Source organism: Pelobates fuscus, chromosome 5 (genome assembly GCF_036172605.1).
Source record: "Pelobates fuscus isolate aPelFus1 chromosome 5, aPelFus1.pri, whole genome shotgun sequence".
NCBI classification, from domain to species: domain Eukaryota; kingdom Metazoa; phylum Chordata; class Amphibia; order Anura; family Pelobatidae; genus Pelobates; species Pelobates fuscus.
Window position 1 is genome coordinate 178,244,767 of NC_086321.1, and position 22,091 is coordinate 178,266,857.

At 40.7% G+C, this 22,091-nt stretch overlaps 1 protein-coding gene across 1 annotated transcript in view; it reads right to left on the reverse strand.

The window, feature by feature from the left end:
- Window positions 1-2,047: 2,047 nt before the first annotated feature.
- INPP5J (inositol polyphosphate-5-phosphatase J) overlaps window positions 2,048-22,091 on the reverse strand; it is a 58,544-nt gene continuing 38,500 nt past the window's right edge. Inside the window, exons 8-14 of the mRNA XM_063454778.1 lie at window positions 12,003-12,114; window positions 11,118-11,227; window positions 7,987-8,185; window positions 7,006-7,143; window positions 6,801-6,884; window positions 5,614-5,718; window positions 2,048-4,755 (exon numbers count right to left, since the gene is read on the reverse strand). Coding sequence (XP_063310848.1) covers window positions 4,303-4,755; window positions 5,614-5,718; window positions 6,801-6,884; window positions 7,006-7,143; window positions 7,987-8,185; window positions 11,118-11,227; window positions 12,003-12,114 — 1,201 coding nt within the window. The 3' untranslated portion in view covers window positions 2,048-4,302. The remainder of the gene's footprint in view (window positions 4,756-5,613; window positions 5,719-6,800; window positions 6,885-7,005; window positions 7,144-7,986; window positions 8,186-11,117; window positions 11,228-12,002; window positions 12,115-22,091) is intronic.

A 22,091-nucleotide genomic window follows, 5' to 3' on the forward strand; every position in this document is an offset into this window, starting at 1 on the left:
CCTGAGCTGTGTTAGGGGCCCCACAATTTCTGATGGCGGGACCAATATATCCAAAAATCACCCAGATCGGTTTAGGGGTTCGGGATTTCCATGGAAGTCATAGTTTGACCGACCACACATGAGGCTCCTGCCCAAAAGAGTTCCATGAAATTAGGCTGTGCGGTTGGTCTCTTTCTGGAGTACGAAATGCAATAAAAGTATGAATTAAACCAGTTCATTTGTAGACTTAGACTGTGTCCCTTGTTCGAGAGCTTGCTCCCACCGAACGCCTGTCAATTCCCACACGTTTTACCAAACTTCAATGGAAGCAGAAGTTCTAGCGGTGTTTGCGCCGTTGAGTGTCCAATTTGAGTTCCATGCTCTCAATGCCCAAACACCGCTTTATGTGTTCACAGCTAAAGATTGCCGCCGCCACGTGTTCGCACATACGAACGCCGACCACCAAGCCGACCATTTAGAATGTTGCAGTTAAGGTGTTGATAGTGGTCAAAAGAGACAACAAGCAGCTCACGACTCCACTGGGTGGTCTGGCTGTTTGGTAGTTCATTCGGTATACGAACCCAATAAGCATAATCTGTTGGGTGAATACCAAACCAGCTAAGTCAAGGCACGAACAGAGCGTTTTTACAGTACATTGGCTAAGGTCCATCACAGGGGCTATAGTCCTGAGTTAGGAAGCTGGCCAGCAGGTCCCTCCAAGAACCCGTGACGAGGTTCATTTTATCACATTTCTCTTCTTATTCGTTATCATTAATAAATATTGTTTTTGTACTTGTCTACAATCTTTATCTTATTCTGAATTTTATTCATATTTTACAACATTTTGTTTAGAGTGGCTGCATTTTTATGTTATTTTAAACAACCATACATTTATGTATTATAAGACACATAATGCATTTTGTACGATTATTTTCATACCAATTTTCTAAATGTATATTCTATGAAAATCTGTATGGCTATATCACAGATATAAAATAAATTCTTTCTGAAATACAGGGTGGGTAAAAAGTCATGTATTACAAATATACAGACAACTTGTTAATATGTTCAAGGTGGAGGCTCTCAGACTGGGGTAGTGGGCAGAGTAACATGAGCCTGAGGTATACTCATTTGTCTGTTTTGCATTGGTGTGCCCTCAGTCTAACCCTGTAAAAGAAAACAGTCATCATATTTTGTAATAAAGCTTACATGCATTATTGCTTCTGTGTGTATAATTTTGTAATGCAAAAATAAATGTAAAAAATAAATTTCAGTGCATCTCCTCGCTTACCCGTCCTTAAAGGGGAATTGACACTTTAGAAATTACACTATTAAAAATAAAATTGAAAATCACATATAACTTGTGTTAACCTTTTATCATGAGATGACATCATAACCCATTTTAGTCTGCACGTACTGCAAATATGGAGAAAAAAAATAGTTATGTATAAAGAGTGTTGCATTTTTTTCCCACAGCTTCTATTTGAACTTATTTATTCACCTATTTGCCTTAAAATATTCCTTACTGTGCTTATCCTGTCACTTTATTTTCCCATGCCATTTCATCCAGAAAAGGCAGGAAAATGGCACCAATATTTAAATGGCTGAATAACAGATTTATACAAAAACTGGCACAAACATGAAAGCGAAGGCAGCACTTAATAATTGTGACCCCTAACGTGCCATTTCTCCATGTGATTTCCATATGCTGACTGTCAAGGTAAAAAGGGCAGGGCTTATGACAACGCCTGACAGGGAGTTAAAACACAGATACCCAGTTGGATTATAAAGAGGTGTGGATTTAATTTTTGATAACACACAGACACAGAATATAAATGCTATTTGGTCAGGGTTATCCAGTCAAGGCCTTTATAGGTAATCATGCAGTAAGGCATGTGAGCTGGTTTCAGTAACTGAAATTGTGCATATTCTTGGATGATATGTAGCGCTTACCACCAAAGAGAATTTAAAAATGTGGCTGTCCCCACAGAGTAATGGTTAACCGGAGATGCACTGACAAAGTTACTTGTGTGAATGCATTATAAAATAAAACACACAGATGCTGTAATGCATGTAATCTTTTATTTCAAATAATAATAAAAATTATGAGCATTTTCCTTCAACGTTTCTTAGTAGTTAAGATTACAAGCACAGATTAAACACTAATATATCACCACTATGATATCTGTATAGCTATTAGTATTTACTGCACTGTTCCCCCTCTCTCTAAACTAATTAATCCTGTAAACACTCAGTACACCTGTGAGACCATATAGCTAAAATATACATTCCCTTTCCTCAATAACTGAAACACCACACTTCTTTTTAAATTCAATATATTTAGGTAGCCCCAAGTATTAGGGTTAATCAACAAATGATGCACATTTCACTAAACAATACTGTGAAGAAGAGAAGACTTAGTCAGTGCATTTTAAGGAAATAAACAGAGACCTGCTCAGGGTTAAGTGGTGAGAAAGGGTGCCATTGAATAAACACTTAATAATAAATAATTCTATATAAGATGCTATCTCAGGATACACATTAAGCTACAGGTGCTTAAAGGAACGCCCCATGCACCTTAATCACTACATGGTGCTTTAGCTATTGCACCAGGAGTGCCCCGGCAAATCCCAAAGTAAGTAGTCAAGCCATTTTAGAATGTTTTGAGTTCCTAACTGGGGTCTGCCAACAGCACTCACTTCCTCTCCTCTTCTGGTCTGGGAGCAAGAGGCTCCTAGCAGGAGCTGTTCTGTAAGCTCTCCTGAGCTAAGCAATGCAGTGCCTGGTCATTGGCTGATAATGTTAGAGATGGTGGCACACTCTACTGACTGCTACAATCTTCGATTATGTTACAGTAATACAATGTTTTGGTTTCTAGTCAATGACAATCACAGGGCACTTCTTCATTAGCACATAGTGCTATCTGATTTGTAATATATATATGATGTCTACTGTGTCCCTACTACATATGTACAAACTACTAGCCTGCTTAGCTAGAAAGGCTGAGTACAGGTCTGTATTACAGTTTTTATTTGTTATACATATGGTAAGAATTCTAAATACTAGTAATGTTGGTTGGGCTGCTCCTTCACTTCATAGGCTAAAATGGTGTAGTATTAGATAACGGTCAAACAAAAATATTTAATTTTAGGATAAATATAAAATGAAATATTTTAACGTTTCTGTGTGACCTGAGACATTAACACACTAGGAATATATTTTTAAACAGATGAAATGCTTTAAGTTACTATTTTGGCAAAACATTTCTGACCGTGAAAATACTGTGGAAATGTGAAAGAGGACCTACCAAGAATATCTGAATTTTGATTTGTTGTAGCATATATCAATATACACTAGTCAGGTACAGTCATGAGAAAAAGAAAGTACACGCTCCTTGAATTCTATCGAATTATACATTAGGACATAATAACAATCATCTGTTTCTTGAGCTGTAGGACAGATGGTCTCACATTTGACTCTAGAATACTTTGGTATACAGAGGAGTACATGGTTGACTCAATGACTGCAAGGTTTCCAATTCCTGTGGCTGTAAAACAGGCCCAAATCATCACCCCTCCATCACCGTGCTGGACAGTTGGTAAGAAGTGTTTGTGCTGACATGCTGTGTTTGTTTTTCACCAAACGTAGTGCTGTGCATTATGGTCAAACATCCCCACTTCGGTCTCTTCTGTCCAAAGGACACTGTTCCAGAAGCCCTGTGGTTTGTTTACAAACCTAAACCGTGCTGCCATGCTCTTTTTAGAGAAGATGCTTTTTTCCTGGCAACCCTTCCAAACAAAACATACTTGTTCAGTCTTTTTCTTCTTGTACTGTCATGAACTTTTACATTTAACATGCTAACTAAGGCCTGTAGAGTCTCAGATGTAACTCTAAGCTCTTGGATGTTTTGCAATCTCTCTGAGCATTAAAAAGTTCTCTGACATTGCAGTGAATTTGCTGGGACGTCCACTCGTTGGAAGATTGGCAACTATCTTGAATGTTTTCCACTTTTGAATAATCGTTTTTAATGTAGAATGATGGACTTTTATTGTTTGGAAATGTCCTTACAACCCTTCCCAGTTTGATGGGCAGCAACAAGATCAGAATATATTAATAAAAGCTACAAAATATCCAGTGTTCATTTTTTATACTGGTTACTCTTATAATCTGCCTTTACAATCCTACAATCAGGCTGAAAATAAAAGACATCTTTGATGCACAGTATAGAGATGCTGTCAATACACGAATCTGTGCAAACTGCCAACCTAGAGCAAAGGACTACAAAATGAAAGGACCTTACAGAACTCTTTGTCTTCCTTCTGGCTAAGTGTGAGGGTGTGGTGGGGAAGCAGCCTGAAGGGTTGAATTTTGTGAGGGTGATTTGGGACTGGTGAGTGTGGTTTCTATTGCGTTAAATCCAACAACTGCAGGTCTTGGAATAGGAATGGGAATTGACTGAGATTGATACAAACTACGAACTTTGCTACCCTTTCGGTCAAAGGCAGCATCCCTAGAGCGGGACCTCTGGGGTCTCTCATGCTTAGGACTCTTAGCCCCATGTGGGGATGGGCTACGACTCTTTTGACGTGAAGAGTTGGGTATGATAAGGTCGTGCAGACGGGAAAGGCCTGGGCTTCTGCTCCTTGGAGAGCGAGCAGCAGCTGGGCTGGGGCTACGAGATTTGGGTCTGAGAAGGACATGGGTGCTATCATCCTCTTCAGAGCTGGAGTCCGAGCTATCAGAAGACGAACCGACGTCAGAGCCAGGTAGAGATATCTAGAAGTGCACAACGAAAGAGTATTGATTAATGAGGTAAAATGTTATTGTTACAGAGAGTGAAATTGATATACACAGCAGAGGTGGAAGTGAAAAATTAAAGCTAGGACATATAGGAAAAACCTCTTCACAAAGCACACAAATTTTATTTTCATTCAGTGTCATAGCTGCTATTGGGGAGGAGCTGAGACCGGCGTTGTATTCATTTTATGGAACTTCTTTTTTAAAAGGACACTATAGGCAATACTACAGCTTTAGCTTAATGAAGCAGTTTTGGTGCATAGATCATGCTCCTGCAGACTCACTACTCAATCATCTGCCTTTTAGGAGTTAAATCACTTTGTTTATGCAGCCCTAATCCCACCTCCCTGCATGTGACTTGCACAGCCTTCCAAAACAATTCCTGTAAAGAGAGACCTAATGTTTAAACTTCCTTTATTACACATGTTTTTACTATGGAATTTGTTGGCGCAATATAAATATAATAATAATAATAATTTAGAATTTCTTATCTGCTGCTCTGTTAATAGTCTTCTAGACTTTGCATTAGCTTCCTGTGTGTGATTAGAGTGCAATTTACAGAGCAGGAGATAAACATTTCTAAAGCAAGTTACGATCTGATTGAAAGTAAAACCAATTTTTTCCTGCAGGCTGTTTGAATCCCAACCAGTGCAGGTGTGGCTAGGGCTGCATGGATAGAAACAAAAGTGATTTAACTCCTAAATGGCAGATACTTGAGCAGTGACACAGCAGGGACATGATCTGTACACAAAAACTGCTTTATTGAGCTAATGTTGTTTGGATGCCTAAAGTATCCCTTTTAAGTTCTGCAAATGTGATAAGCATGTAGACCCTGACCTGAAATGGCTCTGTCACCCCAATCAAGGTTCCCAGGTTGTTGCTGAAATAGGCAAGGAGATATTCACCAACACCCTTGGGCAGAGATTCTTCGCTGAACATAACCTAGGAAACAAAAAATGTCAGTTGCAAAGTACACAGTATTCTTTAGTGTCATCTCAGGCATCTGTATAGATGTCTGAGACATGGCAAATATGGCTTGTACTGTTTTTGCTTTATGGATAGATTTCAGGTTTGAGTTCTAGAAATAGACTTTCTTAAAATGTAAGCCCAGAGTTGACATCAAATAAAGAAGCTTAGATATACGATATCACCGGTAGGTCATCGTAGCCCTTGATAAAATACTCTACATACCAGCATGCTTTTACATAATGCAGTGTCACCCAGCACCAAGACAAATAGGCTACACTGGAGGATTTGTAAAGGAATTGCCAAAGTACACATTATTCAGTTATATTGCAGTGTACATTGTGGAAATATCTGAATGAAGAATAGTAAAGGAGAGATCAGTGACGCTACTCTCCCTCAAAGGTAAACAGAGGAGGGGAAGGGTCACCAACAAATCCTACAAATGTCACTATACCCCCAGACTAAATAATCGGGCATCAAACCAGACAAAAACACAAAGTAAGTACTAAACAACTTTCTCCCATATAAATGTATGGGAGTAGATATTATATATAACATACATACATACTAGCTCTTCCATTGACTTCTGTTTTTTGGGGTCCTGGCTCTAATGCTCAAGTTATTCTATAATAGCCTCATCTGCCTGCAACCAATTTCCAGTTGGAAACAGAATCTAAAAGGTGAGCTATATTATGCTTGTTATACTTGCACAATATATTTATTATAAAAACTGGACACATTCATTTATGCATGTTAAGCAAACATGTTGCCCTACATTAATATTTATTTGCATGAAAGATGCCCAGGTGAATGAAGAGTCATTTAAATTTGATACACTAGTAATGACACTGGAGTTTTGAGAAATTATGCTGGCATTGGAAACTTGAGAAGGGGAGTGGATATCGAAGGCTTTATTCTGTGAATTGGATATTACGCACACAAATTATACATTCCACATATCAGCTATGATCCTCTCATCAGGAGTCCATTTTGTTCACCTGGTGCAATTGGTCTAACCCTAAGGGCTTGAACTAGCAAACTGTAGTTAAATGATAGACCTGTTGTTGTCTTCCTCCATCTGTTTCTTCTTCAGACTTTGCCCAAACATAAGCTACATAATCTTTGTGATGTCGAAATCCAAGCTGCAGATGACAAGAATAGGAAGTAATGTTCAGTGACATGAGAAGTGGAGGACAGAGTCAATGTTCTTTAATATTGACAAATGTCAATTTGTCACAGTGGCTTATTTCACTACTTTCTCACTTTGTAAAGTCCAATCCAGTCCCAAGAGGTCTTCATATACGCTGGGGACCACCGATAGGTAACACAGGCATCTACAGGCTGCAACCATTCATCACGTACCCACAAACTGACTAGAGGGGCCACACGAGTTGGACACAACTGGAGAAAGGTCACAGAAGAATAAAACATAGATTTCTGGCTCAAAGCACATATGAAAGTCAAAGACAAATTGTATTATTTTCAGTAAGTCTTTCCAATATACAGGTATAATGAATTTATTATGGTAGGGCATTATTACACCTAATTTAACAGCAATATTTAACATATCCATGCTACCTATTTTAGAAAAACATAAGTATAACTATCTCAGAACTCCTCAATGGCTTCTCAGCCCAGATAAAAAAAACTCTCTCTCTTTCTAATTATTCCTTGTAACCTGCCTCACAAAACATGTTTATACTATGTGTAAATACTGATTAGACAATTTCCATATTTACAATGATAGAACACACTCTTGAAGAACCCATTTTAAAGAGAAACTGTCACATTTTGGGAAACTGCAAATGTTTAATGAATTAAACTATTGAAAATCATGTTTTTAATCAACCTTTTCTCATGTGATGCTGTTTTCTATAAAATGTATATTAATGATTAGGCAATTGACATAACCATCCAATTCTGTCCTGGCACACCTAGGGCACATATTACATTGGAAAAACAAAAATATTGTTTCTGTTTCTTCGCCTCCACATAATATATTCAATGACAAAATGGGCAGAGCTTATAACAGTGATTGACATGGAATCAAGATGGAGGCGCTCAGTTCCAGGATAGTGTGGTATGGAATTTTACATTTAATTTACCATTCAGACCTTGCAACAGCGTGATATGAAAAATCTAGGAAAGTAGCAATCCCTCTCTAAACAAATTACCTCTTCCAAATATTAGAAAACTAGAAAATGTCATTCAGAAAATTACATTTTGGTGTCTTCTTGGTCTTACCTGTAGGGAGAAAATAGCAGAGACCGGCTTGTGGTCACTTTCTGTGTACTGCATGTGACTTCCATAACTCAGTAGGGTTACTGTCAAGTTCTCTGAATTGGTGCTGCATATACCCGGACTTTCTGTAGGATTGTGGGAAACAGGATTCTTCATTTTCCACAAGATGCGATCAGTCCAAGCAGGCTTCCTCTTCTTAGAGCTGAAGATAACAAGGGTCATTGGCACACTGCACTTATCGGGCTGTTTATGGGTTACTCTGTTTACATACAATAACATTAAAAAACTACAAAAAACGCTCCAGTGGAATATGGTGATTACTAAAAGATGGAACTGTAATCTAATCCAATCTAGGGGCTTTAAAACTATTAACAACCAGTTGCAGCTGTTGACTTTTCAAGTTGGTGGGGCACCAGACTTGACATAGTCAAATACACATGTATTTAAATGTGTACCTAAATATAGTTAAACAAGAATATGAATATGGCTCTTTTACCTCCAAATATGTGGATGATATCATACACAGGGAATAAACCATGTAGACATGTTCCTATTAATGAGTAAAATAAATAGGCTATTTTGAGGCTAAACTCAAATTACAATTGTAATACAGAGTTTAGTCACAAGATGCCACCAAAGAATTACTTAAAAAAAAAAAATATTAACAGTTATTTTATTTATAAAAATGTTTTACCAGGAAGGATACAATGAGATTTCTCTTGTTTTCAAGTATGTTTTTGGCCCACGAAACATTGCATTGTTACAATAGGATACAATATTACAAAAAATACAATATACAAACAATATACAGGTGGTCCTCGTTTTGCGAACTACCTGTTTTACGACGGCTCGCACTTACGACCAGCTCTCTCGCGGGGTGGGAAGTCTGAGCCGTTGTGGGAATTACAGGGATTCCCTGCTTAGCTGCGTTCTCCTATGTTCGGGATATTTCCCCGAACATAGACAAACTCAACAGAGCAGGGGATCCCTCTAATCTATGTTCCGGGAAATTTCCCCCGAGCATAGATTTGAGGGATTCCCTGCTCTTGTGCGTTCGTCTATGTTCGGGGAAATATCCCTGAACATAGACATGCGCACCAGAGCAGGGAATCCCATAAATCTATATTTGGGGAAATTTGCCCAAACATAGATTAGAGGGGGCGTTCGTCTATGTTCGGGGAAATCTACCCGAACATAGAAGAACACAGCAGAGCAGGGAATCCCTTAACTCCTCACTTACCGACTAATTCATTCTACGAATGGATCGTAGGAATGGAACCCGGTTGGTAAGTGAGGAGTATCTGTATATATAAATACACACATATATAAAAGTAACACATAACAGGTAATAAATATAGTCAACATGATGAAAAATTGGTTAATTTTGCTGAAGCACTGCCAGCCTGTGGAACATAAGAAGGAACCAGCCAGTTAGTGCAAATGATAGGCAGCCACTGTTCAAGTGATGCCTGTCACTGTGTGCTGCTGCTGGTCATGCTACATGACTGGTCTGGACTATCTAGTTAAATCTTATCAAGACAGGCACCCGGTGGTTAAACAGTACCTGCCTTAAAAATATAAACAATAAATGTAGTCCAGGCACTCAGGGTCACTTATGCAGCAGTTTTATTGTAAAATCAGGAAAAGCATGAAACGTTTCGATCTTAACTGAGATCTTTTTCAAGCTTTCAAAACATTGCCTGTTTTTCCTGATTTTACAATAAAACTGTTGCAATCCTGAGTGCCTGAACTACATTTATTGTTTTTTCCTTTGGAGTGGGGTTAGCCAGCCCCAGGTCTGGATGCACCAGGACCAGATAAGAGTGAGAATTCCTCCCTTGGTTTTTTCATTAATAGTATAAACAGATACCCAGGGAATGGTGGAGCCGGCTGGAGAGAGAGACAGCATGGCAGCAGGGACCTCATGTTAAAATGGTGCCTGCCGCCAGTCTTAGTTAGAGAACCCAGCTGCTGCTGCTATTAGGGCAGGGAGTCGGGGACACTTTGAGCATGACAGCAGACACGTGATGGTAAAGTGGAGAGAGAGATCTGGGCGTCAGGAACCCGATGGTAAAGCGGTGCCTGCCGACAGTATTACTGATCGGAACACAGCCTGATGCTGCGGGGAGTGACGGATCCAGAGCTATCTGTGAGCATGGCGACAGTCACCCAATGGTAAAGTGGCGCCTACCGCCAGTCTAAGTGTCCAAGCTACTAGTGTTTGAAGGGGAAGGAGGGAGTTGAGGAATCTCCTTTAATGGTAAGGGAGAGAGCCAGCAACATACATTAGGATCCAACTGTACGAGGGAAAGTGGAGTTCTGACAACTGCAACCCCTGGTGCAAACTACCAATGAGAGCCTTGACAGCAGGCTAGTAGGCCGGCCTGTCTACTAAGGGCGAATATTTGCTGTATAAGCTCCATTAGGAAACAATAGGTAGGCAACTTCCCAAAGACTTTAATCAGGTTTTTGGGAATGTGCCCAAAACGCAGATTAGGCTTTTTTTTTTTTTAACTCTCCCTAGCAGGAGCAGAGGAGAATAACAGGGGGAACTGCAGTACTAATATTTAAAAGGACAGAACAAAAAAAAAGTTAAAACCCAACAGAAAAAAAAAGAATTCAATTGTTTATTTTTAATTGTTTTTGGAAAAAATAAATAAAAAATAGGGGGTTTCTGCCCCAGCTGCTGCTATGGATGAGCATCCATTGCTAACAACCAAAGAAAGGTGCAAGCAAGCATATAAACACAAAATATGAATATGTGGAATGCAGAATAATCTGCAATGTAGGACATGATTAGTAATATAAGCAGCTTTACAGTGATTTTTTTGAAACATCAAGATCAAAAGATTAAAAGACAGTGATTTAGTTACTTGGCTACCCATAGCCTACAAAGATAGACAGACAGACAGATATCTGTTATTTTTACCATATATCTAAACACTTGTGTGCTTCTCACACATAAAATACTGTTTTTCTCAAACTCATTGGTAAATACGGATATTATGCTCCATTAGCATTTCAGACATAAATCAGAAAACTAATAGAGACACATTAAGAAGTACAGTGTAACTTATATGAAGGTGTACATCCAAACCACGTAATGTAATCAATGTGTGTGCACCGATTCTTACCTAGTATCATACGTATTGGTCCCAACATCATATTTGTAGGTTGGGGGGAATGTCAAAGGTCCCTCCAGAAATCCACTTAGCACTGGCTCATAACATTTTGCCATATTAAGCTGTAATTACATAATATTGCTAAATTAATATAAATTGCACATACATTAAACTGCAGAGGAACAGAACCCCACTACTTTGACAGGTTATGAGTTTTTAAAAACAAAACAAAAATGTAAATTAAAAACACTAACGTGTTACAGGACCCTTTAAACTCAAATTGTTTTTATGTGATGTCGGTAAAATAAAGGAACAGAATTTTTCTTTGTATAACAGAGAGTCAGCAGTAATGCATCAGACTATTTTTAAACCTTGCCTGATTTCTAAACATTCGGTCTCCATGTTTACCACTAATTTTTCAAAGTGAGGTATCCATGGTAACAACAAATCACAATATCTGCTGGTGCATACATTTATGGTGGCCTTGTCTACAAAAACACATTACTACCTACTTAAATAGATAGATCTACGTATCAATCTACAGCTGTAATCAAAATTATTCAACCCCCATTGAAAATCAAGATTATTGTCAAAATTTACAGACTTTCAGCCTTTTCCAATGAACAAATCAAACAATAGCAATTTAAACAGTTCAACACAAATAATGCTTCAAGTGGTTTCCCCAAATTCAACTAAAAATGCAATCTTTCACTTCTCCAGTCTCAAAATTATTCAACCCCCTGAATAGAATAGGTAAGTATTATCTTGTAAGATGGTGACTAAAATCTCAATGATCAAGCCCCCATATAACAGTTAGAAACCCATGTGATTAGCCATTTATTACATATTATTTTTGAATAGAGCTCATTAAATACAAGCTCTAGAAAATAAATTTACCTGATCTTTTTCCCATAATAAAGCTAATTTGCTGCCATGGATGGCAGATTTCACAAAATGTAAATCCAGATCGTCTATTCGAAAGTTCAGATCTCCAAACCAGAAGACGAGGCTGAAAAAGAACAGTGTTAGAGAGTAAAAAAAAAAAAAAAACTATCTATTTCCATCTCTTGCTTCTATAAAGTGTTACCAGTGCCATACAGAGCTGTTGATACTTAATAAAGAAGTTCCATGCTGTCAAAGACCAGATATTGATTATGGAGATGAATATAATTGGTCCTTAAAGGATTTTGGTACACATCTGTCAGAGTAAGATATATATTTGATCAATACTAACACTGAGGATACCTTCAATACATTTACACATCCATAGAAGATAGAAGTTGGAGCTTTTCTCTCAGTGGAGATGTGAGATGTGATGTTAGTGTGTTCTCAGATATGATACAATACAACAATAATCTAATTTTTTCCCCAACATAAGTACATGAAATCTATTGCAAATTCAGGTGGTTATTACATGAATCTTTCACATGCTAAATACTAGATAGTAATAATTACAGTATGGTATACAGTCTAAAGGTGTGTCAATGTTATCTAAACTATTATGAGGAATACTTTTGAACTTCATTCCTTGTCTTTTGTTTCAAAAAAATGTTCCCCAGCATGCGTCTGACTTCTTTGGTTGTTCTATACCTAGTCCCTGTATCCCTAATAAGGCCCCAATTTAAAGGACCACTCTAGTGCCAGGAAAGCATACTCGTTTTCCTGGCACTAGAGTGCCCTGAGGGTGCCCCCACCCTCAGGGACCCCCTCCCGCCCGGCTCTGGAAAGGGGTAAAAACTTACCTTTTTCCAGCGCTGGGCGGGGAGCTCTCCTCCTCCTCTCCGCCTCCGTTCCTCCCCGTCGGCTGAATGCGCACGCGCGGAAAGAGCTGCGCGCGCATTCAGCCGGTCACATAGGAAAGCATTCATAATGCTTTCCTATGGACGCTTGCGTGCTCTCACTGTGATTTTCACAGTGAGAATCACGCAAGCTCCTCTAGCGGCTGTCAGTGAGACAGCCACTAGAGGATTAGGGGGAAGGCTTAACTAATTGATAAACATAGCAGTTTCTCTGAAACTGCTATGTTTATAAAACAATTAGTTAACCCTAGCTGGACCTGGCACCCAGACCACTTCATTAAGCTGAAGTGGTCTGGGTGCCTAGAGTGGTCCTTTAACACACTTTCCAAATCATGCAATGCTGTTGGATATATTCTCCAAATTATTTATCTACAAAAAATCCCATAGACTTTAATAGTGAGTTCTGTAGTCATATCATTTGGGAAGCTGTCTAATAGTATTTAATTATGTGGAAAGCTTATTAAATTGAGGTCAAAGAAAAAACAGAAAAAAATAAAATAATTCAATAAAAGTGGGAGTGGTGGGAAGGACACGAACTGTGCGATACAGGTGGAGTCTGGAGATGATGGGGGAGCTCTTTTATCAGCACTAGCCCCTTCCACAACTCCAGAGTCCGCCTTTACATTTGTGCACAGGGCAACAAGAAGCCATATCTTGTATTTGACACCTTACCATACCTGTAGATATATACAACATTCGGTGGTGGTGTGCCGAAACCGACGTATCGGTAGGCCTGTAAATAAAGTGGGCAAAAAGGAAGTGTGCCAAAATAATTTATTCATTCAACAGTCACTAACATTATCACAACATATAACCTTAAAATGCTAAGTGTTGGAATGCTTGTCTTATCTCTTTCTCTGGTTGACAGATGTATCGGCAGTAGGCTGTTGACTTCAAGTCCCCCAATGATTTGATAATATGGGCCAGAATGTTCCTATTGGAGGCTGCCGGAAGGAGTGTCCGGAATAATGTATGGGATTAAAACCTAGTCCCATTAGTAGGATTCTGATATAAAGCATGAACAACTTGCTTGTAGTGAGAATGGTCCCATGTAAGATAAGTAAAGGTTGACTGGGAGGTAATTAAATGTGGCCAAGATATATATCTAATGATTTCAGTGGACACCATTTATTAAACGTGGGGTAATAAGGAATATCTACAGTTTGACCCGGTTGACTGGTCTTGGTGTGTTGCAAAGAGAGCACATAGTGGTCTTCGTCATTTAATGAGTTGTGATATTTTAAGGCATGACCCTATTTCAGAAGTGTTGATGGTCGTGAACTCCCTAGGTCTAAGGAACCGTAAAAAGCCAAGTATATGGCGGCTTTTAAAGTGTGATTAGTCTCTGGTTCGAATGGTGAAGTTTCCATGATATCTGATAAGGTCTTGAAATTGAGGGTCCGGAGAGGCACTGGGGTAGAGTTGGAGGAATTCCTGAAAACGGAAGAGAAATAAATGGTCAGGGGAACGAATGACCCTTATTAATGATATGGCATGCCGCTTGATTGTCAGTAAAGCATCGTACCGTTTGTCCAAACCAAGAGTGTCCCCAGGCCGCTGCTGCGGCCACAATAGGATACATTTCAAATAATGCTGAAGTCAGATTTAAGGCCTCCAAAGCTTTGGTTTCGGGAGGCCAACAGCATCACATCCATTGGTCACTACAAATAGCTGCAAAGCCAATGGAAGCTGCTGCATCTGACCAGAGCACTGGGGAATTGTCGGAAATAGAAGGGATAAACATAGATTTCCCATTCCACTGACATAGGAATTTCTGCCACATCCGTAAATCTGCTGTGGCCTGGTAATCAAGGGAAACCCTACTGTCTTGGGAGGGAAGACATGGTTGTTACGAACGCTGGTATGGTAAATACCCGTTCGCCTATTTTCTCCCAAACTGCTGAAGCAGTTCGGGTGTAAATTTGAACGGTTCCCAGATGAATGCAGCATCCTAGTAGTTTCTCCCCATGAAGTAGATAGTTACCCAAACATCAGCCTAGACTAGATGAAGGTTACAACAGGAATGAAGTTTAATGGTGCCACACTGGCTTTTATGCAAGGGGCACTCCCACATGGACCTTGTGGGGGACTCCAACACAAAGTTAACAACCAATAACAGTAAGGTTACAAAGTATGACACTCCCCTATACATCATGCAATCCCTCCTCTCTGCCTGGGAGATAATTGAGTCAGATAATGTAATAAGTCAATTATCTCCAGGCAGAAAAAACACATTTTTCATAAAACTTAAAAAGTACCCCAGAACACATACAATCTCCATAAATGTTATATCCCCTGAGAGTCCTGATCTAGGTGACCAACATATCCAAAAACCACCCAGAACGTATACTATACATACGTAAATCTGTACCTATATGCATATGTTGTGTTGATGATTACTGCTATATGGCGATGCAATACCTGGCCTCTGCGAAGGCACATGCAAGCTCACCATAAAATTCCCGTGATAGGCCTCTGCGTAGGCTACAGTGAAACAACTTGCACCCTTGTCATATGCTGGTTAGACTGTTACCAATGAAATAAAAACTATTTAAAACAAAAACCACCCAGATCAGTTCAGGGGTTTGGGATTTCTATGGATGTGTTAATTTGACCGACCGCATACAAGGCTCCTGCCCAGAAATAGTTCCATGAGTTTAGGTTGTGCGGTCGGGTCTATTTCGGAAAGTCTTGAAAACAAACAAATGCATGAACAGCACCCCCTGGCTCATAGTAGTGTTTGTTCCCTAGTTCGTGGGAACAAAACTACCGAACAGCACTCTCCTGGCTGTTTGGGAAAAGGAAGCAGGTGTTCGTAAAGTTTGACCGGTGTTCGGGAAGTCGAGTGTCCGATTTTAGTTACAGACACTCAACGACCAAGTCCTGCTGCCTCCTTTCGTGCGAACAAGATGGCCACCATTTTCTCCTGCACGTGACGTTCGACTATACGAACGGCGGCCACACAAGGAGAGCACTTAATTCACTGTTCTCTTTGAAGTTAATGAGCCAGGGGGGTGGTCGGTGTTCGGTAGTTTCAACTACCGAACAAAAAAAAAGTCAAAGTCCAGAATGAACAGGGTAGTTTCATCACAATGGTAATAAACAAAGAAGCCGTGAAATGAATGACCTGCCCGGAGGGATTATTCTCATTGCAAAATTTAACGAGCCGAGCAATGATTGTAATTCCTTACGGCTAGAGGAACCCAGTCGTAAGTAATCATTAATACCTGCTAGGATACGTTGAATTTTATCCCTTGGTAAGCTGGATTCCATAGCCACCGAGTCTAGCTGAATGCCAAGAAAACTGACAATGGTGTCAGGAACTTCTGTTTTGGAAGGCAAAACCGGGACACCCAAACTCTCAAACAGCTGTATGGTAACCTGTAGACTATGTGGCGGATTATCATTACACTCTGTGATGAAAAAATCGTCGTTATAGTGAAGTACTGATGGACATCTATATGAATTAAGAAGTAACAAACATAAGGCTTCGGCAAAAGTATAAAAAAAATTTGGGCTACTTTTCGAACCGAACGTCAGCCTATTGAAAAAATAATACTGGTTTCTCCACTTAACACCATGAAGATGCCACAGAGAAGGATGAATTGGGAGTAATTGTATGCGAGTTTGGGTAGAGACAACCAGACCAGGTGACTTGTGCCCAAAACCCAAATTGGTGCGAAGTCGGTTGCAATAACTATCAGTTGTATATTCCAGTGGTAGATGCCGTGCTTAAAAGAATTGAGGTAGGGGAAAAACTGAAGCAAGTGATTATAATCAGCATTGGAGTGACATGCTCTACTGCTCTTAGAGTGACCTGGTACATTTGACGTAACTTAAATTATATACCAGGAGGCAGGAGAAAGGAGAATGTAATCCAATGGTAACTTGCAGATAGTCAGCCTATATCATAACCCCTTATCCCCCCTCCTTATCAACACCTGTAGCATTTAAATAGCTGCAACTAAGTGTTTGTCAAGTGAGTTTGTAATAAAAATGCGTAGCTGATGCATATTCACGTACCAATTATTAAGAAGAAAAATACACTTGAAACTTCAGACTTGGCTAATGGTTTACGGAAAGGCAGGCCTAACAGAACCTAAAGCAACAGAAAATGATAAACACAAGATTAATAGGAATATGACTAAGTAGTAGGAGCCAAAGTGCCTATAACCAACCTTGTTAACCAACCATTCTGATCAAGGAAAACTAACCTCAATCAGAAAATAATTAACATACTTTAATCACAGTAAATTATGTCCATCAATATAGTAACAAGGCCACAAGGTGGCGATATTTGCCTTAGTAAGCAGCTTAATAAGGGGAACAGAACTTAACGTACGCTGAGTGAATGAAAGTGCCGAACGCGTCAGGCACAGGGAGATTATGCTTACCAAATTGCCGGCATGTTTGGGGGGGATGACCCGTTTGATAGGCTAAACAAAAAAACGGTACGTGGTAAGTAACAAAGGGAAATCCCTTTACACACAGTGATCCTGTGTATGTAGGGAGGTCTACTTGTGCTTACTCAGAGCCGGGGATTCTGGAGGGTCGGGGGTTCCCTGTTCAATGATACAGATGGTGTGCTTGAGACACCCACCTGTCAACCTACAGTTAGGCAGGAAGACAGTCTCGTGGAGTAGTTAAGACGCCCAGCAGCGGCAGGACCTTCGTCAGATAGTAACACTGGTGTAACCCGAAGTGACAACACAAACTGTGCGATACAGAGGTGGAGTCTGGAGATGACAGGGGAGCTCTTTTATCAGCACTAGCCCCTCCCACAACTCCAGGCTCCACCTTTACATATATGTATATCTATATATAGATATATAGATATACATATACAAACATACACAGAGGGCTTGCACTCAATGATTCAGATATGGTATGGTACCCGGTGCTATCGACCAGCAGTTAAAATAACAATAACTGAAATAAAATGCCAATACTCCTGGGTCTTAAATATAAAACTTAGCTTTTTTTGGTCAACTTTTAAAAGTTACAATATTGTTTTTTTTTCCAACAGTACTGTATCATTTGGAAAGTTTATTAAATCGAGCCCTAAGTCAGCACAGAACCACAATTGCAATCACTCTCCTCCTTCCATACAAAATGACCAGCAGGGAGGGCATGTTGCTGAAAATAAACTGTGCATGGGTTTACAGGACCTCTATTAAGCAGGCCTGGTACATTGGCCAATGAAGTTACTGGAGCCGAACCTTCTCCAGCATCTCTCTCTATACTGAATAACTTACATATAGTAACCATAGTAACCATAACACAAAATGCACTGTTCTCAGAACCCTTGTAACACACCTCTACATTACTTGCCTTAGAGGTCACCTGTCACCACAAAAACTTTTTTAACTTTTTTTTTTTTTTTAAAGTCTGAAATAAGATGGATGTATATGGCTGAAGGATCGTGTCATCTTGTTTAGTCGAACGTGTTCAGCTGTGTTTTGTCGTCAAATTCATGGAACTCAAATCAGACACGAGACGGCACGAACACCGCTGAACTTTACCTTCTCCGGAACGTCGACGGGAGTCGAACAGCGTTCGTCAATTCGAACGCCACTTTGATATTTGCTATTTGCACAAATGGCCCCCGTTCGTGCATTCAAACTGAACTTAGTATTGGAAATAGACCGGCCGCACAGCCTAATTCTCTAGAACTGTTTTGGGCATGAAAATGTGTGTGTGTCGGTCAAATGTGATTTCCAGGAATTTCCTGAACTCCTCCTCTGATCTGGGTGATTTTTGGATATGTTGCTCACCCAGATCAGGGCTATCAGGGGATATGACATAATATCATGGGGATATGTGGTGTTTTGGGGTGTTTTCTGGGTTTTGTGAAAAATGTGGTTGGGGATAATTGAGTTAATTACAGTATCTTACTCAATTATCTCCCAAGCAGAGGGGAGGGTTTGTGTACATTATCTGGGAGTGTCTAACTGTACTGTTTTGATTGGTTTTGTGACTTTGTGTCCTGTGCTCCACAAGGTCCACCTGGGTGGTAACCTTGTGGGGACAACTGTATAAAAGACAATAAACCCTCAGATCTGCTGAGTTCCTGTTTTACCCTCAACATAGTGATGTGGAATTATTAAAAATCTTTATTGTACTTGTATTGAATTATTGTACTAACTCCATTTTAACTTTATACTGTGACTTCATCCTCCATTTTGTCCTCCTAACCTGACTTCTTCAATCCTCCATTTTGTCCTCATGACTTAACTTGTTCATTTTAAAACTACATTACGTGACTGAACTTCTCAACCCAATTAGTATAGTAGACAAAGACTGTGTTTCCTTCAAGGACAAGTACCAGGAGGTGCTGGCTACTCCTTAAGACTTGCTGGCTACTCCTTAGAGCTTGTAAGATAGTACAGTTTGAAGGCCACAGAACACAGTAGTAATGAAATGTTCTATTCATAAGAGACCTTGCACCTGGACATAAAGCCTGATATCATTGACCGTGTAAAATGACGCTTAGGACCCCCTTGTCCCCCACCCGTGTCCAGAATAATCCCACCTCTGATGGGTGGGCACGGGACTAACCTCTTAATTTTACGAACCAATAGGTAAGACACTAACCCCGTCACTTAACAATTAATCCAATTGATGATGTTTATTTGCTGATATTCTAATAATCAATGATGACGCAAAATGCCTCTTAAAAGGGCCTGCGCGCCCGCTTTTTCTTCACTTGCCAATAAACTTTCTCGAAGTTATTTTAACCTGAACCTCGTGTGTCAGACTTAATTACTTCAGCGTATATACGCAATTTAATTTTATTGATTTGGACAGGAACAGATAGACTTTGAACATTTTGGTTTACTTTCAAAAAGTACCATAACAACTTGGCGCCCAACGTGGGGCATCGGGCTATGTCCGGCCGGTGAGCCGTCCTAAGGAAGACAAGGGTGGACGGAGGAATCCAGGGGGAAGGAAGGGAGATTGATCACCTCCAGATACACGGTAGAGACTTCTGCAGAGCCACCGGTACGTTCCGGCCCCTTTGATTGACCCGTCCACGTGTCTGTGACTGCTTCCCGGGAGGACATCAAAGACAGGTAATATCTTGCCCGGTGTCTCGTTACTCACTTGTTTACCTGCATTTTAGTCTATCTGTTGCCTGGGTGTGTTTGAATTGTGTTTGAATTGTTTGCCTGTTTCCCCATTTTGAGATAAAGGGGGGGTGGGGACCTGCAGGGGATTTGCCTGGGGTTCTCTGTCTTGCTTGTTTTCCCCTTTTTGGGATAAAGGGGGGTGGACCTGAGGGGATTTGCCTGGGTCTTCGGTGTGACTGTCTATCTGTTTGTATTTTCCCTCTTTTGGGATAAAGGGGGGTGGATCTGAGGGGATTTGCCTTGGTCTTCTGTTGCCTGTTTTACCTCTTTTAGGAACCACTGTGCTGTGGTTGTAAGGAAAAAGGGGGGTTGACCTGTGGATGTGTTCCTGGGGGTCTTCTGTTGCCTGTTTACTTCTTTTAGGAGCCTCGTGGCTGTGGCTGTAAGGAAAAAGAAGTTGGTGGAACTGTGGGATCTGTGTAGAATCATAGGTTTCTGTGATCCAATGGTGTGTCACTTTGATAGCCTAGCTAGCTTCACTGTGCACGTTCGGACCATCCAGCTCTAGTTGAGTTGGGGACGTCCTGGCCCGGACCTTTCGGCTCTAGTTGAGCCGGAGATCCACTGGTTATTTAATTGTGGTAGGAGACTGAGCCTTGTGGCAGGGGACTCAGTTTCCGGGGGGGATTCAGGCAGGTATTGCTTGTTTTTCGCATCACGTGGTAGTGAGACTTATAAAGTGGGTTTTATAGGGGCACTACGGGAGTGAGGATAGACGTGGCCACATTCTCGTGGACTGCAGAGTAGAGGGAGGCTGGAAAGGATTTCGGACCGGTGTTAGCTGTTATCCTTGGCCGCTGGTAGTGAGACTTATGAAAGTCGTTCTCCGAGCGGGGACACTACGAGATTGAGGAAGGTGACTTTGGAGTAAGCACATGTAGAAGGAAAGGGATTATTGTTGATTTTATTTGAACTGTAATGCATGCACTGTATTTCAATTGTATTGTTGTCTTGTCTGTTTAATTGGGAGTCTCATGAGCTCCTGTGTCTGTCTCTAAGGATTTTTCCTTGTCTTTCATCTTTTCTAAACTTCCTATATTATTATACTATCCACTCCCATTTCTCTTGAAAGAGAAGTGATTGGTCACACACTTCTCACCTCGCTCCAATCCGTGTCTACCACCCCGGGTAGGCGGATTCAGTGACTAGTCTACGTTTTGGGAAGACGCACCTGAGAAAGTCCCACGATTCTCGGGTGGCAGTCGAGCATTGTAGACGTTCTTGTTCAGTTTTCCTTCTCTCTCCCTATATCTAGGACGCTGGTATAGGGGTAAAGGGATTATGGGACAGGATTTAAGCAAGCCCAGTAAGGGCTGGTTAGCATGTGATTTAGTCGAAGATAGAGAGGGTGAGGAAATGGTTAAAGGTGTTGAAAAAATTGCAAAAGTATGTAGAATTGCTGTACCGACATGTGGAAGATTGCAACCAGAAAGTTGGCGTAGGTTACTGACAGAAAAGAAAGGCAAACTTACAGATAATGGTTTATTAAAGACTGCTGAAGCATGGTATAGAGTAGCGAAGGCTATTCAGCTAGAAGGTTGGGTTGAGGAAGAGATAAATCACAAAGGTGTGAAATTGTTTGTGTATCATAATAATTGTGTTACTGGGGTCTATCCTCAGCCAGCGCCCAAAACCGGCGCCCAGGGAATGTCTATCCCCAAGGTTCAGTCAGCAATAAATGAAAGCCAGCTGACTATATTCCCCACTCCCAATACCCATCCCATCACCTCCCCTGTCTGCCCGGTCCTGAATTCTGATGGATCTTTCTTTTCCCCTGCCCCATCTTTAACATTCCCATCATCCTCATCCATCCATACGCTACCTGCTATACCTTCCCCTAACATTTCATCTGCCATTCCTGCCCTACACTCTCTCTCTGTTCATGACCCCCTCCCCTCTTCTTCCGCCCAACTAACCACCTCCTCCGCCCTTGCCCCGGCTCCTCCCTCTACACCCACCCCTACCAATCCCTCTCCGTTCCCTCCCATCTCCACCCCAGCTCAATACCCCACCTCCTTCCCCTCCCCAGCCTGGCCCTACCCCTTCCCATATCCCAT